The 17,713-nt window shown below is 41.9% G+C and overlaps 1 protein-coding gene across 1 annotated transcript; it reads right to left on the bottom strand.

Moving 5' to 3' along the window:
• Positions 1-6,825: 6,825 nt before the first annotated feature.
• zgc:65851 (uncharacterized protein LOC321113 homolog) lies at positions 6,826-13,854 on the bottom strand. Its single transcript, XM_055887399.1, has 4 exons — positions 12,985-13,854; positions 10,494-10,817; positions 10,116-10,240; positions 6,826-9,705 (listed from the first exon to the last, which is right to left on the bottom strand). Exons 1-4 carry the CDS (start codon positions 13,726-13,728, stop codon positions 9,315-9,317), a joined length of 1,584 nt encoding a protein of 527 aa, XP_055743374.1. The 5' UTR covers positions 13,729-13,854; the 3' UTR covers positions 6,826-9,314.
• Positions 13,855-17,713: the final 3,859 nt, after the last annotated feature.

The following is a 17,713-nucleotide window of genomic DNA, read 5'->3' as shown; positions in this document are numbered from 1 at the left end:
ATTGCAATCTGTATGCAACTTTTTGTAACGTTGGCTTGCAATGGGTACCAAACACTCTTGAAAATCAACTTTCTCTAGTCTAGACATATCAACAGTTAATGTGTTCCATAGTGGTAACTGCTGGTTGTGGTTTTTGGGTTGTGGATTTCATATACAATTATATTTTTTATATATATAAAGTACCAGTCAAAAGTTTGGACACGCCGACTCATTCAAGGGTTTTTCTTTATTTTACTTTTTTCTACATTGTTCTATGAAACTATGAAATAACACATGGAATCATGTAGTAACCAAAAAAGTGTTCAATCAAAATATATTTTATATTTGAGATTCTTCAAAGTAGCCACCCTTTGCCTTGATGACAGCTTTGCACACGCTTCGCATTCTCTCACCCAGCTTCATAAGGCAGTCACCTGGAATGCATTTCAAATAACAGGTGTGCCTTGTTAAAAGTTAATTTGTGGAATTTCTTTCCTTCTTATCCTTTCAGTGCTACCCATCCTGGATCTGGGAGCATCCTCATCAAAAAAGCTGCCTAGCCTAACGGGACGGGGATATCATATAATATAATTTCATGAAATCACAAGTCCAATACAGCAAATGAAAGATAAACATCTTGTGAATCCAGCCATCATTTCCGATTTTTAAAATGTTTTACAGCGAAAACACTGTATTTGTATTAGCTAACCACAATAGCCAAACACACAACGCCATGTTTTCACCATGTTTCCACCGCATAGGTAGCTTTCACAAAACCCAGAAATAGAGATAAAATTAATCACTAACCTTGAACAACTTCATCAGATGACAGTCTTATAACATCATGTTATACAATACATTTGTTTTGTTCGAAAATGTGCATATTTGAGGTATAAATCGTAGTTTTACATTGCAGCCACCATCACAAATAGCACCAAAGCAGCCAGAATAATTACAGAGAGCAACGTGAAATACATAAATACTCATCATAAAACATTTATGAAAAATACATGGTGTACAGCAAATGAAAGATAAACATCTTGTGAATCCACCCAATATTTCCGATTTTTTTTAAAGTGTTTTACAGCGAAAACACAATATAGAATTATATTAGCTTACCACAATAGCCAAACACACAAAGCCATTAATTCACCGCCAACATAGCTTTCGCAAAACCAGCAATAGAGATAACATTAATCACTAACCTTTGGACAACTTCATCAGATGACAGTCTTATAACATCATGTTATACAATACATTTATGTTTTGTTCGAAAATGTGCATATTTAGAGCTGCAAATTGTGGTTATACATTGTGAATACGTAGCAATAATTCACAAAAAATGTCCGGAGATATTTTGGACAGTCACCTAATCTAACCAAAGAACTCATCATAAACTTTACATAAAAATACTTGTTGTATGGCAAATGAAAGATACACTGGTTCTTAATGCAACCACTGTGTTAGATTTTTTTTTTAAATAACTTTACTACAACATACAGCATACATTATTGTGAAACAGCACTCACCTATTCTCCGCCGTGTTGGAGCCAACATATTACACAAAAATACGAAATAACATCATAAATATTCTCTTACTTTTGCTGATCTTCCATCAGAATGTTGTGCAAGACGTCCTATTTCCAGAATAAATCGTTGTTTGGTTTTAGAATGTCCATTTCTTCTGTCAAATTAGCAACTTTGGCTAGCATTGTGGCGTGAACATGCCCATCAACTCTTGGCGTCTGGAACGAAAAATTCCAAAATTCCCAATAAACGTCAAATAAACTGGTCAAACTCGGTTGAAAATCCTACTTTATGATGTTCTTCTAATATGAATCCAATAAAATCAGAGCCGGAGCAATTCGTACTGTATACTGAACGCTTTTCAGAAGACAATGTGAGGTTCCCCTCGCGCAACTAAATACTGACGATAGGGCGGACCTGTCACTCCAAAAGCTCTTATTCGGCCTCACATCAAGCTAGACACCCCATTCAACCTTCTACTGCCTGTTGACATCTAGTGGAAGGCGTATGAAGTGCACACAGATCCATAAATAAAAGCCAGTTGAATAGGCAGGCCCTGACACAGAGCCTCATTTTCAGAATTTTCACTTCCTATCTGGAAGTTTGCTGCCAAATGAGTTCTGTTTTACTCACAGATATAATTCAAACAGTTTTAGAAACTTGAGAGTGTTTTCTATCCAATAGTAATAATAATATGCATATTGTATGATCTAGAATAGAGTACGAGGCCATTTAAATTGGGCACGATTTATTTCCAAAGTGAAAACACCGCCCCCCTATTGACAAGAAGTTTTAATGTGTTTGAGCCAATCAGTTGTGTTGTGACAAGGTAGGGGTGGTATACAGAAGATAGCTCTATTTGGTAAAAGACCAAGTCCCTATTATGGCAAGAACAGCTCAAATAAGCAAAGAGAAATTACAGTCCATAATTATATGATATGAAGGTCAGTACAACTATGTAGATATTCCCCCAAAAATCTGGCATTTCCAGCTACAATAGTCATTTACAATGTCTACACTGTATTTCTGATCAATTTGATGTTATTTTAATGGACAAAAAAGTGATTTTCTTTCAGAAACAAGGACATTTCTAAGTGACCCCAAACTTTTGAACCGTAGTGTGTGTATATATACAGTTGAAGTCTGAAGTTTTATTACACTTAGGTTGGAGTCATTAAAACTCGTTTTTCAGTGGAGTGGTTGAAAAATGAGTTTTAATGACTCCAACCTAAGTGTATGTAAACTTCAGACTTCAACTGTAGGTAGATGAACAAATAAATTGATGATGGTGAGAAGCCAGCTTCAGAGAGTTCCTTCACGACGGAGTGTGCCCTCTCATGGCGGAGACTGGTGCGCTAGATGATCGATGCCAGACGATGCAGTTGGCTTGCTGATATCTCACCCTTATGGTACTTGAAGTGGGCTAAAACTAATGTGAAGTTGAAATGTTTTTGTTTTGCAATTGACAGTTTTGACACCAAGTGGCAGCAAAGGCTGACAAATGTATTGAATGAGGACTGTTTGAGATTCTTTGTGCAGCATGCGTTCATGTGTGTGTAGCAGCGTGCGTGCATTTCGTGTGTGTGCCTCTCTCCCCCCAGCAGCACAGAGATGTGGTTCATCCCAGTGGCGTGACAGGGGTATGGAGAAGTATAACTACTTAATGGCCTTCTGCAGAGTCGGAGTGAAGGGAAGGCAGCATTGCAGACAAAACACAAAAGCCAAGTTGTTATGCTTCTCAGGGCGTTTCCCCTCTTTTCTCCTCTCAATATTACATTTTTCATAAGAGAGTAGTAAATGGTCGTCAATAGTGGTTTAAAAATTGTAAAGTAGGCTACGAATGAACTACAATTTCTATAAAAACATCAGTGCTCATGTTAAATAGGCCTACTGTGAAGTGATGTTTTTTAAATACTTTATCAGTTCTTTGAATTACTTCCTTTGATTCTTGCATAAATCCATTGAGAGCCCTCTCACCACAGTAGCCCATGCTGGAGCACAGCACATAGATTTATGACCCATCAAAACCCCTGTAGTGCTGGAAGAGATAAATCAATCTATGGAAATTAATGCATGCAGCACTTTTCCTCCATCAATCACTCCCTCGAGGTGATCTATAAGCTACATATCCATTCTCTGTCTACTTTACGATCATTGTGATTCCACATTCCCTGACAGTATCAGATCCATGGCGTTTTGAGGGTGCTGCACATACTTTCACCCAATAACAAGATACAGTATCTAAGACATTATATATTAGGGAGAGAGTTGTAAAGATCCATACATTTCTCGGTTCATAACTGTTGAATAACTTTTTTCCTAAAAATGGTAACTGTTTGTTTACTGTATTATTTTGTTTAAACACCAAGCAATCTAAAAAACAATTTCACATGGTTACATTTTATGCTTGTACTGCAGTGTTGTGTCTATGATCTGTGGTATGTGGCGGTACTTCACCAGGTTCCGGCACCCGACTTTGCACAGTTATGCTATATTGCGTATGCATGAGGCAGGGTGCCCCCCTGCCCCGCTCGGTGGTGTGGTATCTTGCTGTACTGTATGTCAGAGTGGCAGAATTTGGCTGGGGCTCCTCGGGGCCCTGGGACATCTGCAATGCAGAAGTCTATTTATAGCTGTGGAGAAAGCATGCCAGAGAAATGGAAAGAGAGAGAGGGAGGTGAGAGAGAGAGAGAGACAGACAGAGAGAGAGAGTGGGAGAAAGGGTGTGAAAGGGGAGCTGCTGAATGGTGGATTAATTAAAACTTATTGTACAGAAAAAGCAGGATGAGACAGATGTAGAGAAAGGGGAGAGATAGTGAGTATCAATGACACAAAGAATAATTGAGTAATTGTACCCTCAATTTGACAATTTCCTTTTTTTCTGAATCAGCAATATGTTGCTATTGACAACTGAATAAATCTCTTGGACCCTTTGAGAAGCCAAAACACAGAACTGATCATCGGATAAAACTGCCGTGAGGCCCAGACTGAAAGACTGTGATAACTTGGTAACTTTGCCTAGATACAATCAGCTTCCTCTGCCACATGCGCTAATAAATTACGTAATACTTATCCTTATCACAAATGAATATTTTCTCTGATTAGCAAAATGTCTGGGTACCCTCATTAACTTAATGTCATGTATACATACATAACAGTAATAGTAGACTATGTTATATAATTAGGTTACTGACCCTTTCCCAAACACTCAGTTGACCATACTGGAGATAAAGGGATAAGCAGTGGCAAGGTCAGAGAACTGTCTACCTGCCAGTAACCATCTTCTAATTCAGTTTCTAGTGGAAATGTAATTATTGGGCCATCAACATGGATAGAGGGAGGTGGTTGCTGATTGCTGAGGCCAAGATTTACGACCTTATCGCAGCAGGTCTCGGGAGTGCACTGAGAAAAAGGTGCAGTTCAATTATGTCTGCATCTCCAGAACAACAAATCTGCCGACGGCATAACTCCCCGCATCGTGCCGAACCGCAAGGCCGCCAAACAAATCAAGGACGTCTACACCACGGCACAGCCACACACCGCAGAAAGGGATTGATCACATTCCTCTATTTTCAATAAATCTGTCTAGATACTATGCTCTGTCTTGCTGTGTGTGTGTGTGTGTGTGTGTGTGTGTGTGTGTGTGTGTGTGTGTCTTCCATTGCAATCCTCCTGCAGAGTGATACATCCCTGGACTTTTCTCATTCACCCCACCGGCCCTGCCAACCCATAACTCTTTCCATGGCACGAGATGACAGTGAATCAGTCATTCTGTGCCTTGGCTTGCATACCGACACAAAGGTTGAGGTTCACATGGCCACACATGCACTGTATACACACACACACACACACACACAGACGTTTTTAAGTAAATTTTGACTGTCGCTGCCAGTGTCTTCCCATAATCTCAAAGTGTAGAGGTTCATATGATACCAAGGTCTTACATATCCTCTTGCAGGCTTTGTCTTGTTTTCTGTGTTTCATTGATCTGTCCTTAGTGCTGATGATGACCTTTTGTCAATGCGCTGATACCTTTTTGTCCACACAGTATTACTGAGTGGCTGTGCAGATAGTAAAGATCCCCACTCTAAGATAAGGTGCTTTCTTCTGACAGCAGTGCTGTTGGCCACTCTGCTACTGTCATCCATCTTACCTTCTCCTTCTCTCATCCTTTACCTTTGAAGCAGGCAGGAGAGAGAGGGAGCTGGTATGGGGAGATCTTGCCTGCAATCCAAATGTCACCCTATTCCATGTGGGCCCTGGTCAAAATGTGTGTAGTAAATAGGGAATAGGGTGTAATTTGGGACGCAACCCTCCAACTCATCTAGAGGCCTAACTGACTTCATACATCACTTTCAGTCTGGTGGAGCAGTTCGTAAAACTTTCCTCCAACTAACTAGACTAAAGTAAAGCATAATGTCTACTTCACATGATCATAACATGTCAGTCAGTGATAGGACATAACTTTGATGTGTTATGTGGTATAGTCATTGCCAGCTGGCTAACCCAAATTGTTATGTCATATCAAATATATGATCATTTATGGTTTATTATAGGTTTGCCTATTCCTCTCAGGTCAGTGAGTTATTGAATAATGGCACTAGTTGGTAGTGGCATGACTGACAATAATATTTGCTATGTCATGCTAATGGGTCAACATAGTATGATGGACAGGCAGTTTGAATAAAGTCCATTTATTGATTTGTTCCCTTTGTGGACTATTATTTATCTCTTTGACCATGTCCATTAGTGTAGTAATGATTTGATATCACCGTTTGTTTTTCCATTTAAATCTAGAAACCTTAGTTGCTACATCCATTTTTTAAAACTTTAGATGAATGATTCTTGAAGAATATAACTTATAAATGACTCATGAGCTTATTAGTTCCACTGTCGTACCCACCAGACCCCAAACTTGTTTTATTCCAATGTTTGTAATCAAAGTAAACGTAAACACACACTATATAACCACAAAATATGGTTCAAACTATAATGTTGATATCATGACGGTCAGTCCTTGTATCCATAGCTCTGTCTATGAATTTGAAAGTGATTATATTTCTCTCGGCCCATCCCTCAGCATTTTTACTAAAACTGAGGCGGGTGATCACTTTGTTAGTGTTCCAGTTAAGTATTCTATCTTTAACATTTGTATTGTGTACTCTATGCATTTTCAATGCAAAATGCTTCAAATATTATAGCATTGTTTTTCGGTTTGTTCTTCTCCCTCTAAACCTGTGCCCAGTCATAAAATGTAGCTTATGTCGAATGGTTTTGATGATATGATATTATAGAAGACTCTGCCGATGGTTGTAAGGGTTTGGTTAATAAATGGCTTTATTTGGCTTTGGGAGGAATACCACTGCATGAGATAGCAGCACATACAGTCACAGTAGTATAGCAGAATGAACGCTCAACGCTCCTGAACCACCTCGGAAACATGTGAAATGCAAGTGAAAACGATTTTTATTGTTTTGATCATGGTTAAGGCAATTTCTTTTTGTTACACTCAACAAGCGAAATCTATCCCATGCCCAGTTTTAATGCTCCAAGAATCAGGCCATGCAGTCAATGCTTGTCGATTGATTAATTTCTCAAGGAAAGGAAAAAAGAGTGATATCTAGAACAGTTAAGGAAGGCCTTCCACAGTGTGCGGCAGTCTCAAAAAAGAACATTTAACATTCTGTCAAGCTATACATTTGTCCACGTTAAGTTTACAAAAATGTTGGAGAGGACAGGTAATTTTACTGCTGTATAGGATTCTAAAGTACATTGGCCGAATTCTTACAAAAAAGTCCCTGTGCTCTCCATCCATTTGTATTTTTCCATTTATTATTCTTTCCCTGAACACACTTCCTGCAACACTATTCATTTTATCACTGTACATCATACATGTCTCTGTCTTTAACATTTACACCTATTCTTTAAGCCTTACATACCAACCCACACGGTCACTGTACCCTGACCCACAGATAGTCCTGATATGGATAGCTTGGCACCAGTCATATCAGAGCTAACTTACAATATGCTATTATGGTCCCTCTCCTGCAGCTAGGACATGTCTGCCTGGGGTATACATACTGTTGCTGTCCATCTCGGACTGCAGTGGTGGTGGTAGGGGGGTATATTGTGATAATAGCCCTTATCTGTGGCTCCGCACCATGTGACCAATCATGACCCCAGTGGCGTCTTGACCGGCTGCCAACTGGTCCTGCAGTCAGAGTGAAGGGCTGTCTGTCACTCACTGTCACCCCCAGCTGTCCTGTTAGAGCAGCCACGGGCCTCTTCACTGTCTGGAACAGAGCACACTGCTAAAAGGACCCACAGGCTGTGTCTCAAATGGCATCCTATTCCCTATGTAATGCATTACTTTTGGCCAGCGCCGTATGGGCCATGATCAAAAGTAGTGCACAATATAGGGAATAGGGTGCCATTTGGGATGCAAACAACACACACTCCCCCAGTCAAACAACCCACCAGCCAGAACATCACAGGGTACAGAACACTAGAAGACTGAAGATATTAAACAAACAAGACTCTGTGGGAAAGGAAGGGCCTAGGAAAGACATTTACCTCAGGTTTGGAGTCAGTTATCTTACTTGGAGGGCAGGGAAAGGCAGGGCAGGGCAGGGCATATCCATTCAGTGACAAATGAATCAATCAAGAGGGGGTATTTCTACATCAAATATAAGGGTATAATGTGATAAATAGTAGCATTTTAAAACTCTACATTTTTCATTCCTGAAAGATGCCCTTCTGAAAACAGAAGAATCACTGCACAATGCACTTATCGCCTACCTTTGAAAATAGAAACCTCCCAAATAAAAGTTTTGATGTTGTCATTTCGCTGAGCTCTGACCGTCGCAGTGACAAACAGAGGGGGGAAGGTGAGTGGTGAAATGTTTAGTTTTCTGGCGATGAAAAGAAAGTGGGTCAATGGACTGAACATTCTATATATTTCACATGTGAATGAAAAAAAGAGGAGTGAGGAGCATTCAGTGTGCCAGTTTGTGTCTGCAGCTCAAAATACATTATTGCACCTACGGGAATTATCTGGATTTCTGTGTCCCCATTATTATACACTAACATTCATGAAAAGGTTTACAAAGCATTTTCCACAATGAATTTCCCTAGACATTTCCAACTTTTCTTTGTCGAAATCAAAAAGCACCTTTTAAAAGTTGGACTGGTAGAAGTTGATAAAGTTGTATGCTCCAGACCTCTGTGCATATAGTAGTCTGTGTGCTACTACCAGGATCCTATTAATACTTTCAAGATTGCAACTGCTCTTCACCACATTTCATATCATTAATGGCACATAAAGAAAGGACGTTACTGGGCAATATTATTCCTGACCTCTTAATATGACATCATACTTGCTTTAAGGCATTCTCTTACTGACTGACTGACTGGCTTACTACCGTAATGTTGAGCACCTTCTCTCTGCTTTCTGTTCTGTGATAACCATCATCTATGGTGTAAAACCGTGACATAGGATCCCGAGCACCCTATTCAGGAAATGTAGCTACAGGTTTATCTTCTGTCAGGGTAATACACCAACAGTATGTTCCTCTCTGTGATGTGTCTTTCTGTTTTCCACCACACAGCTGATTGTTGAGACCCAGAGAAACAGAGGAGAAGGTATGTGTGAGGCATCTGGCGTGAGTACGGTAAGTGTGTGTCTGTGTGTTTGTGTGTGTGTCCTTGTGAAACAGAGATGAGGTGACGGGGAAGGGATAAGATCCATATGAGTGAATGAGTGGATTGTAGTAGTGCGAAAGGCATTGATGATCGATGACACAAGCAGTTTAGCTCTTGGTGCTCTTGCTGGGAGCACTTCCCTTCTCTCCCTTCTTCTCATCCTTCTCATCCTTGCCATTCTTCTCATCTTTCTTCTTCTGATCTTCCTCCTCCTCTTCCTCCTCTTCCTCCTCATCACCGTTTCCATTCTCCTCTGCATTCTCATCTCCCTCCTCTCCTTCCTCTCCTTCCTCCTCATTCTCCTCTTCCTCTTCCTCCTTCTCTTCCTCATCCTCCTCCTCCTCTGGTTCCTCAGGCTTGGCTCCCCTCATCCTGTAGGGGGCGGAGGAACCCAGGGCGTAGGAGCGGCCGGACGAATAGGAGAAGCCAGAGTAGCCTGACTGCAGGATATTTCCGCCCACTGTACTCAGACGGCACTCTTCACCTTCCAGCAGCTTCCTGAAGAGGGGATGGAGATGGAGACATAGAGAGGTTGAGGAAGAGAGTCAGTTTACACGTGTCAAATTCCACTGGTGTGCTGACTAAGTATTCAAAAAAATGTAAAGGGGGAAAAGATGTTCATAAATCTTTCCAAGACACACTGTGGTGCATCAACATTGTGCTGACTGCTGAGCTGACTGAACTACTGACTAAATCAGAGAAAGACGGAGTCAGTTTACAAATGTACCAAACTCCAACCATTCATAATTGTCAAAGCAGTCATGTGAATGTTGTCAGTCACTCTGCTGACTTGGAATTCAAATGTGAAAAAGGTATACAGGAAAGGCACTGTGGTTTGGATCAATGATATGCTGCTGATTTAACATTATCAGACATAACTCTTAGACTCAGATCAAGTGATGACTGACCTGTAAGCAGCGATCTCAATGTCCAGGGCCATTTTGACGTTCAACAGGTCCTGGTACTCACGCAAATGATGGGACATCTCACCCTTGGTGCTTCGGAGAGCAGACTCAAGCTGCTGGATGGTCTCCTGCAGGTAGATTAACATCAGGATGTATTACTAATGATAAAGACCTCACTATTCTACCTCACAATGTGCATGACCGAATACCTTTTTACATGTGTTGTGCTACAGTGCAATTACAATGCCATCACACATACCATCTGTGATATGCACCTGATACTTAGGAGGACATCATTCTATAGAATCGACAGGGTTCTAGCCTGTACTGTAGCAATTACTGTGGTATACTAAAATAGTCACCCTGTCCTACTCCACGTACCTGCATCTCTCCCATCTCGTTGCTGTGGCGGTCTTCCATCTCAGCCATCTGCCTCTCTAGGGCCTCATTGTGGCCCCTGAGGGCCTCGATCTCCAGGGTACGGGCCTGCACCTGCCTGCGGTACTCATTTAGCTCCTCCCTGCTATGCTTAACCTGATCCTGGTTGCGGGCGGCCGCCTCATTCACACTGGCAAACTTGGAGCGGTACCACTCCTCCGCCTGGTTCTGGTTCTTGGCTGACAGGACCTCGTACTGGGCACGGATGTCCTTCAGGGCCACGGCCAGGTCGGGTTTACCCTCCCTCATGTCCATCTCCACTGACACCTGGGACCAGGTAGACACAGAGGGACAGAGGGGTAAGTTAAAGGGTTGGGAATGATTACCAGGTGTTAGCACAGGGGAAAATAATGCTTCACTGGCTAAATAGATACATCTCTAAGTTGTAGTGGAGATTTGAATATGAGAATGTTTGCTTTATTATTCGTTATTATATTATTATTTTTGCAAAAATCAAAATGTAAATCTGAAATATCATAATAAATCAAAACCAAAAATGTTGCAACATCCAGTTTTTCTAAAAAAAATTGTTGTCCTTTAACCAAAATATAGGTAAAAGTTTTGATAATCACTATTGAAAATGTGAAATCTTTGTCAAACAACACAGACCATTATGTGCTTGCAGTAGACACCTGGGAGCTATGAGCCTTGGGCTAATGTGACTTTTACAGTCACGTTTACCCTTACCTACCTACCTACCTACCTGTTCATATTACCTCAATTACCTCACCTACCTTGTATCACTGCACATTGACTTGGTACCAGTACTCTCCTTGTATATAGCCTCGTTACTGTTATTTTATTGGGTCACTATTTCCTTTGTTATTGTATTTTTTACTTGCTAGTCTTTTCTTCCTTTTTAACTCTGCATTGTTGGGAAATGGCTCGTAAGGAAGCATTTCACATTAAAATCTACACCTGTTGTATTCAGCGCGTGTGACAAATAAAATAAAATTTGATTTGAATACATTTTAATTGATTATCTATCCAGTGAAGTAGAATGCCGAGGGCTGATGTATCGAGCACTGAGTCAGGGCTCTGTGCATCACTATGGGTGGTGCTGTCAATCGCTTATCGCTTACATGGCAATTATACTGTTTGTCCTGCATGGCAAAAGAATAGCCCCATAGAGGAAACAAACGACTAATGCTCTTTCCAATGATGAAGATTCTATGCTGCACTGATTGACATGAAATTGTAATTCATACTTTTTTGTTTTGTTTTAAGTCTTTAGAGTACTATCACCTCATCCAATGATGCATCCAAAACGCCACTGACTTCTGGGACACTGTATAAAGCTACAATAATGCTGTTTAACTGTGACCTTGATTAATGATTATATTATTCCAACTAATCTTGTGTGGGACAACATGAATCAACACCATGTTGACAACATCTATGCTATGTGGCAGTAGTAACCTATAGAAAAAAAGTAATTTTTCCCAATCCTGTCAAATGAATTGACAAAGTGTGATAGTTGATCATCATGAGATTGTCGAGGTAAAATGCAACAAGGGCATGCACTGATCTATCTGTATTGAGTTGTCTGATGTTCTGAATTGACCCTGCCCCATCCCGTATCCCCCTGCGTGATGGGACGACCACACCTAGATATTGCGCTACTATTTCTCTGCATCATCAGTGGCAGCGCCAGCACTGCTATCAACCCCAATGCTCACCCTCTCTCCCTCCCCCTCTCGATCTCTCTCCCTTTCCCTCTCTCTTTTTTTAGCACACTCTCTGGCGCTAGACACTGTATATCACTTTCTCAGTATGCAGACTACATTTTCAGTAGCCATTTCAATTATCTTTTATAGTTACACAACTTCCCTCATAGTTTCTATAGTTAGTGTCCTATGCCAGTGCTGGGTTTGTGGCACTGCATATTAATTGGCAGACAGGGAAGGGAGTACTGCATGGTGCTGTTTTACACAGAACCGCAGTGCCGTACATTTTACTGCCACTAATCGCAGTGCGCAATGTTCACTGGCTTCAGCACCAAGGACAGAGCATGTGCTGTGACTGAACAAAGGCTGCGTTTACACAGGCAGCCCAATTCTGACATTTTTTTCCAGTAATTGGTCTTTTGACCAATCACATCAAATATTTTCACATCAGAGCTTTTTCAGAGCTGATCTGATTGTTCAAAAGGCTAATTAGAGAAACAATTGTCAGAATTGGGTTGCCAGTGTAAATGCAGCCTTATTTGACTTAGTGAATGTGGATCCACCGTGTGAATGATAAGATAGCCACACGCTATGAACATTATTAGGTATTTGGCACTGGCTATCACCATGTCACATAAATGTTATCAGCAATTCACAGGTTACATAGCCTAACTTTTCCCTTGGTGTATATTTGGTGTGATATGTGCGGAGATGGGGAGAGGGTGACATCTGATGGGGGGTCATGAGGGGTGATGTAATGTCCACACCTGTGAGGCTTGCAGGGAAGCCTGCAGCTCCTGCAGCTCCTCCTCGTGCACTTTCCTGAGGAAGGCGATCTCATCCAGCAGCGACTCGACTTTCTTCTCCAGCTCGAGCCGGGACATCGTGGCATCATCCACGTCCTTGCGGTAGCTTATCAGGGTGCCCTCCGCCTCCTCGCGGAGCCTCGCCTCCTCGTCCAGCTTCTGCTTAACGCGGTCCAGCGTCTCGTTCATCTGCACGCAGTCCAGGTGCATCTGGCTCTTCTCGTGCGTCAGTTCCTCGACGCGGGCCCTCAGCTCGCGGATCTCTTGCTCGTACAGGTCGTGCAGTCTGGAGGGCTCAGTGTGGCGCTGGCGCAGCATGGTCACCTCGGCTTCCAGCACCTTGTTCTGCTGTTCCAAGTTGTGGACCTTCTCGATGAAGGAGACGAAGCGGTCGTTCAGGCCCTGGAGCTGCTCCTTCTCGTTGGTGCGGATGATTTTCATCTCGTTGGTGACGGCCGTGGACTGGTTCAGGTCCATAGAGTCGGACATGGAGGAGTGGAAGTTGCGCCCGGCGCCCACCTTGCGGTAGCCGGAGGATGTGAGCATGGATGGGGAGCCATAGTTGCGGTGTGCGCTGCTGGAGCGGAATCCGCTGGACAGGCGAGATGGGCTGCTGCCTACGGTCATGCGGCCGGAGTTCCGGGGCGCTTCCCCGAAGATCTTCCGATAGGAACTGCTGGAGTAGACATCGCCGGAGTAGCTCATGTTTGCAGTTGGAGAAGTGGAATGCTAGGTATACCTTTGTTGCTTGCGAAGTCCTTTTGTGCGATTGTGTGTGGAGTGTGGGAGTGTGGGTGGGAGAGAGAAAGAGAGACGCAATTGATGTCTGGCCAAGACAGGTGCTTTTATAGTGATGGAGCTCCAGCATCATTTGACGCACGGGCGGCAGTAGAGACAGGGAAACCTGCAAGCTCCTGCAAAAAGAGATATTCTCAGGGGAACACGAATTCACTCATGCTGCTCATCGCCTTGTATTTTGGCAACTCATTCTTTTCTTGAATAAAATGTAATCCGTACTGTACAGATAAGACAAGATAGACCTGTGGTCAAGGAAAGCACATCAAACTACGACTTATATAGGGGACGAATAAATAGTAAATAATAATGAGGCCAATAAATAAGAATACTAACAACAATAGTAGGCCTACTAATATCCTAATGATAATGATGATATATAGTGATAGAAGTAAAACACGACTTCACTATTATATGCTGATATTGAGGCCAACATGGCACAGAATTTGCCTAATTAACACATCCTAGTCTATTTTTATGTCGTTTTGTGAAACTAGTCACATGTGCAGGTTATCCCATCCCACTAAACAATGTCATTGCAGTTTTGCACTGCTGTTGCAACAGTTCAGGCAGCATGGGATCGGTGCATGGGAAGTGTGGGCCAAGAGTCAGGAGTGACTAAACGATATTGCTGTATTGCAGTCTGGAGCCATGCACCCTTCACGCCCAACCACCGCAGTGTCTGAGTACAGGCAGGATGAGGCACAGCGACACAAAGGCCTATTTACATGACCCCACATGCGCACGTCTCACATAACATCAGTGCATGTCGCTTACTAGCCTAACACCTATACACAAGTTTAGCCTTCATTGAAAACATAAGCCTGTGAAATGGGCCCAGCATACATTTTTCAGCATCCCAGACCGCTTTGGGGTGATGATTCAGCATATTCGAGAAGGTTATTGGTGGAGCTGCGCTGTCTTCTCCTCTCGCCTCGCGCAGCTGGAGCTGGCCTTGGTCCTGATCCAGGACACCGACCACGCCCCTATGGAGGACACCCACGCGCGCTGCTGCGCCCAGAGCTGTCAGGGGACTGCAGCTTTTCTACGGTTCGATCAGCACTTCTAAACACCAGTGTAGATGTAGATCAGAACAAGCATCGTAATGCTCTGTACACAGCCACAGTCTAGCCTATAATTGTAATTTGATCAGGCACCAAGCCTTGCAGTCGTATTTTTGTCTACTCGAGGAAAAGTCTCATCATGATTTGAGACCATTTGGACTCGTGTACAGCCGTGGTAGCCAAATGTACATTACAAGCTCACCTCAGAAAACAGCTAGACCTATAGCTATATTAACCCATATAGTAAACATTCAACACATTTTGAATATGCATTCACATTCACTTTTGCATTAGAAAGTATTCAGAAATATATTTACATTTCACACGTTCTAAACTAGTTGTTTAGTCAGTTTTACTGTTGATGGGTCAGCCTTGCCCTTGAAGATTCATGAGATATTGATCTCTTGATCTAGTCCTATATACTTTTCTAAGATTGCAGCAGATAGTAATTTGGGGTATGTCTGACCAGGGGCATGTCATGATGGTCAAGGTATTCCCTAATCACATTTTATCCATGTAACATATGTTACATATGTTTAAAGTTTTATTGTCACATGCACAGGATACAGCAGGTGTAAACAGTGACAACCCGTCATTCAAGGCAGGTGGGGCAGGCTTGCCTGTCTTGCCAGTTATTTTGGCATTAATACGTGTCACATATCAGTTTGCAAACAATGTAAATAAAATATATATCATTAAGTTAATAAAACTGCATACAAATATGATCTATTTTTTGTTTTCTTGGGTAAGGCAGCTCCAAAATGCAGGTGTTTCAGCCTAGCTCAGTGCTTTCTGTGGTGGTGGGGCAAGCCAGCAGAAAATACGGAGCTTTGTGCCGTGATTGGCTCAGTGTTCCGTCACTCATGGGGGACACTATGTCACTGCCAAGTCTAAGGGTAGAGCTAGATAATTCTAGCCCCTTGGGTGCTGCCATAGAGTTACATTAGAAGTGCCCATCCAAGAAGGCTCAAGGTCATTGGCCACAGATAAAACGACGTCAAATCACATTATATGTACAGTAGCATTGACTGGACTGATCATGTCAACATCATACTTTCAAAATCTTAGCTAGCAGTGATCATCATGAATCAAGTCGACAATCTACTGGCAAATCCGTTTTAATCCTTGTCATAGGAAGAGAAATAATGACTAGAAATTAAGATAAAATGTATCGGTGCTCATCGGCCATTGGACATAAACATTACACAACAAGTTGGAAATCGCAAATTCAACAATGAGTGGTTTGGGAAATACGTTTTGAACGGTCATCAAACTCGGAATTGTAAATCCGGCCTCTTTCTAGAGCTAGATCAATGACATCATCATGATTCAACCTATTTTTTTGTGAGTTCTCAGTTGTTTTGAAAGCACCATAAATCCAGAGAATGCCAGACTTTAATGACAAAATTGGCCTACGAAGGACAGCCGTGCCAGCTTCCTGTTCAAGTGAGCACAGCACAACAAGGTGAGTCCAAAAATGTATTGTATGCTGCTGCATAAACGATGTAATATGCCAGAGAGATATGTATACTGTAGCTAATAAAGTAATACTAAGTGTATGTTGTGTAGTAAGATAATTTGGTCTATTTACCCCTCTTAATTTCACCTACTGTTCTGACTTGGTGGTGCACATGTAGCCTATGACCTGTTTTAGAGAAAGGTAATCATAGAATATTGTAAGAGCTTTCATTGTCTGCTTATATGCCCCATTTATGTATACTACAGTTCTGACTTGGTGTACAGGGAGAACACTGTAAGAAAGGCCCATGTTCTGAATTCTGTCGCTGTACATTTTAAAAGTGCTAAACAAATTGTTATATTGACCACGTCCGTCCTAGCTCGCTCATTAATGTCTTAATCAAAATTACATATTGCCTCTTATCCGCTTCCGTCCCCTTGTGCCATAGTTTGTACATCTCAATTGTCATTAGAAACCACATTAGTTTAAGCAAGTCAGCCATATCAGATATGTTTTTTTAAAAGGCAGTAAATGAGGCTGCATGAACTGTTTCACTGCCAGATAAAGCCCCGCTGGTAGCCAGGTGTAGCAGTGGTAAGATGCTGGGACTGCTGTTGGGACAGCTTTATGTAGGCCCTAACAGTTTGGGCACCGTTTCTCACCGTTATAGTGCAATTACTGTATTGTTTAGTGTTGTGTTGTGTAGTGGCTTTGCTGGCATGCATCCCACATTTATTTATTTTTAAAATTCCCCACCAAGATTTATTTACATGCTAAAATCGCCACTGGGTGTAAAACAGCACAGTGAAATGCTTAACTTGCAAGCCACAAATGGAACCACAAATTCAAATTGCAGCAGCAAAGTGTAATCACGGTTATTGTCTGAACAGAAAATAAAATACCATTGAAAAAAGTGAAAAATATTTACACTATAGATGCTTTGTTTACCATGATGTAATACATTAATGGTAAAGTAAGTTAATGCCATTAATTTCCCAGATTCCCATTTTAACCACAAGGGGTCAGAACAGTCTCAGTAATGTCCAACATCTCCACTTTGCTTTGAGAGATACAGGCCAAGTAAACAATGTGCTAACCTTCTCATCTATAGTTCTACACTGATCCAAAACCATCAGCAGCCAGACAGGCTTTCTTTCCTGAGATCTTCATGAGAAAACAATATTGTCTTTTGCATAATCATAGCCTACACCTCCTCTATCCAAAACACCTCATCATTAGTGTGTGAGACATACACACATCCCACAAACCCTTACCTATAGACACCCTGCAGCACTTCACCTGCAAGCTCAGGCCAGCCATATCCAGCAGCTCCAACAGCCGGCAAAAACAAAAGGCCCATTGAGACACGAGA

The sequence above is a fragment of the Salvelinus fontinalis genome, chromosome 28, assembly GCF_029448725.1.
Source record: "Salvelinus fontinalis isolate EN_2023a chromosome 28, ASM2944872v1, whole genome shotgun sequence".
Classification (NCBI taxonomy): domain Eukaryota; kingdom Metazoa; phylum Chordata; class Actinopteri; order Salmoniformes; family Salmonidae; genus Salvelinus; species Salvelinus fontinalis.
The sequence above is the reverse complement of the archived record's forward strand: the minus strand, read 5'-3'. Positions and strand labels throughout refer to the sequence as shown.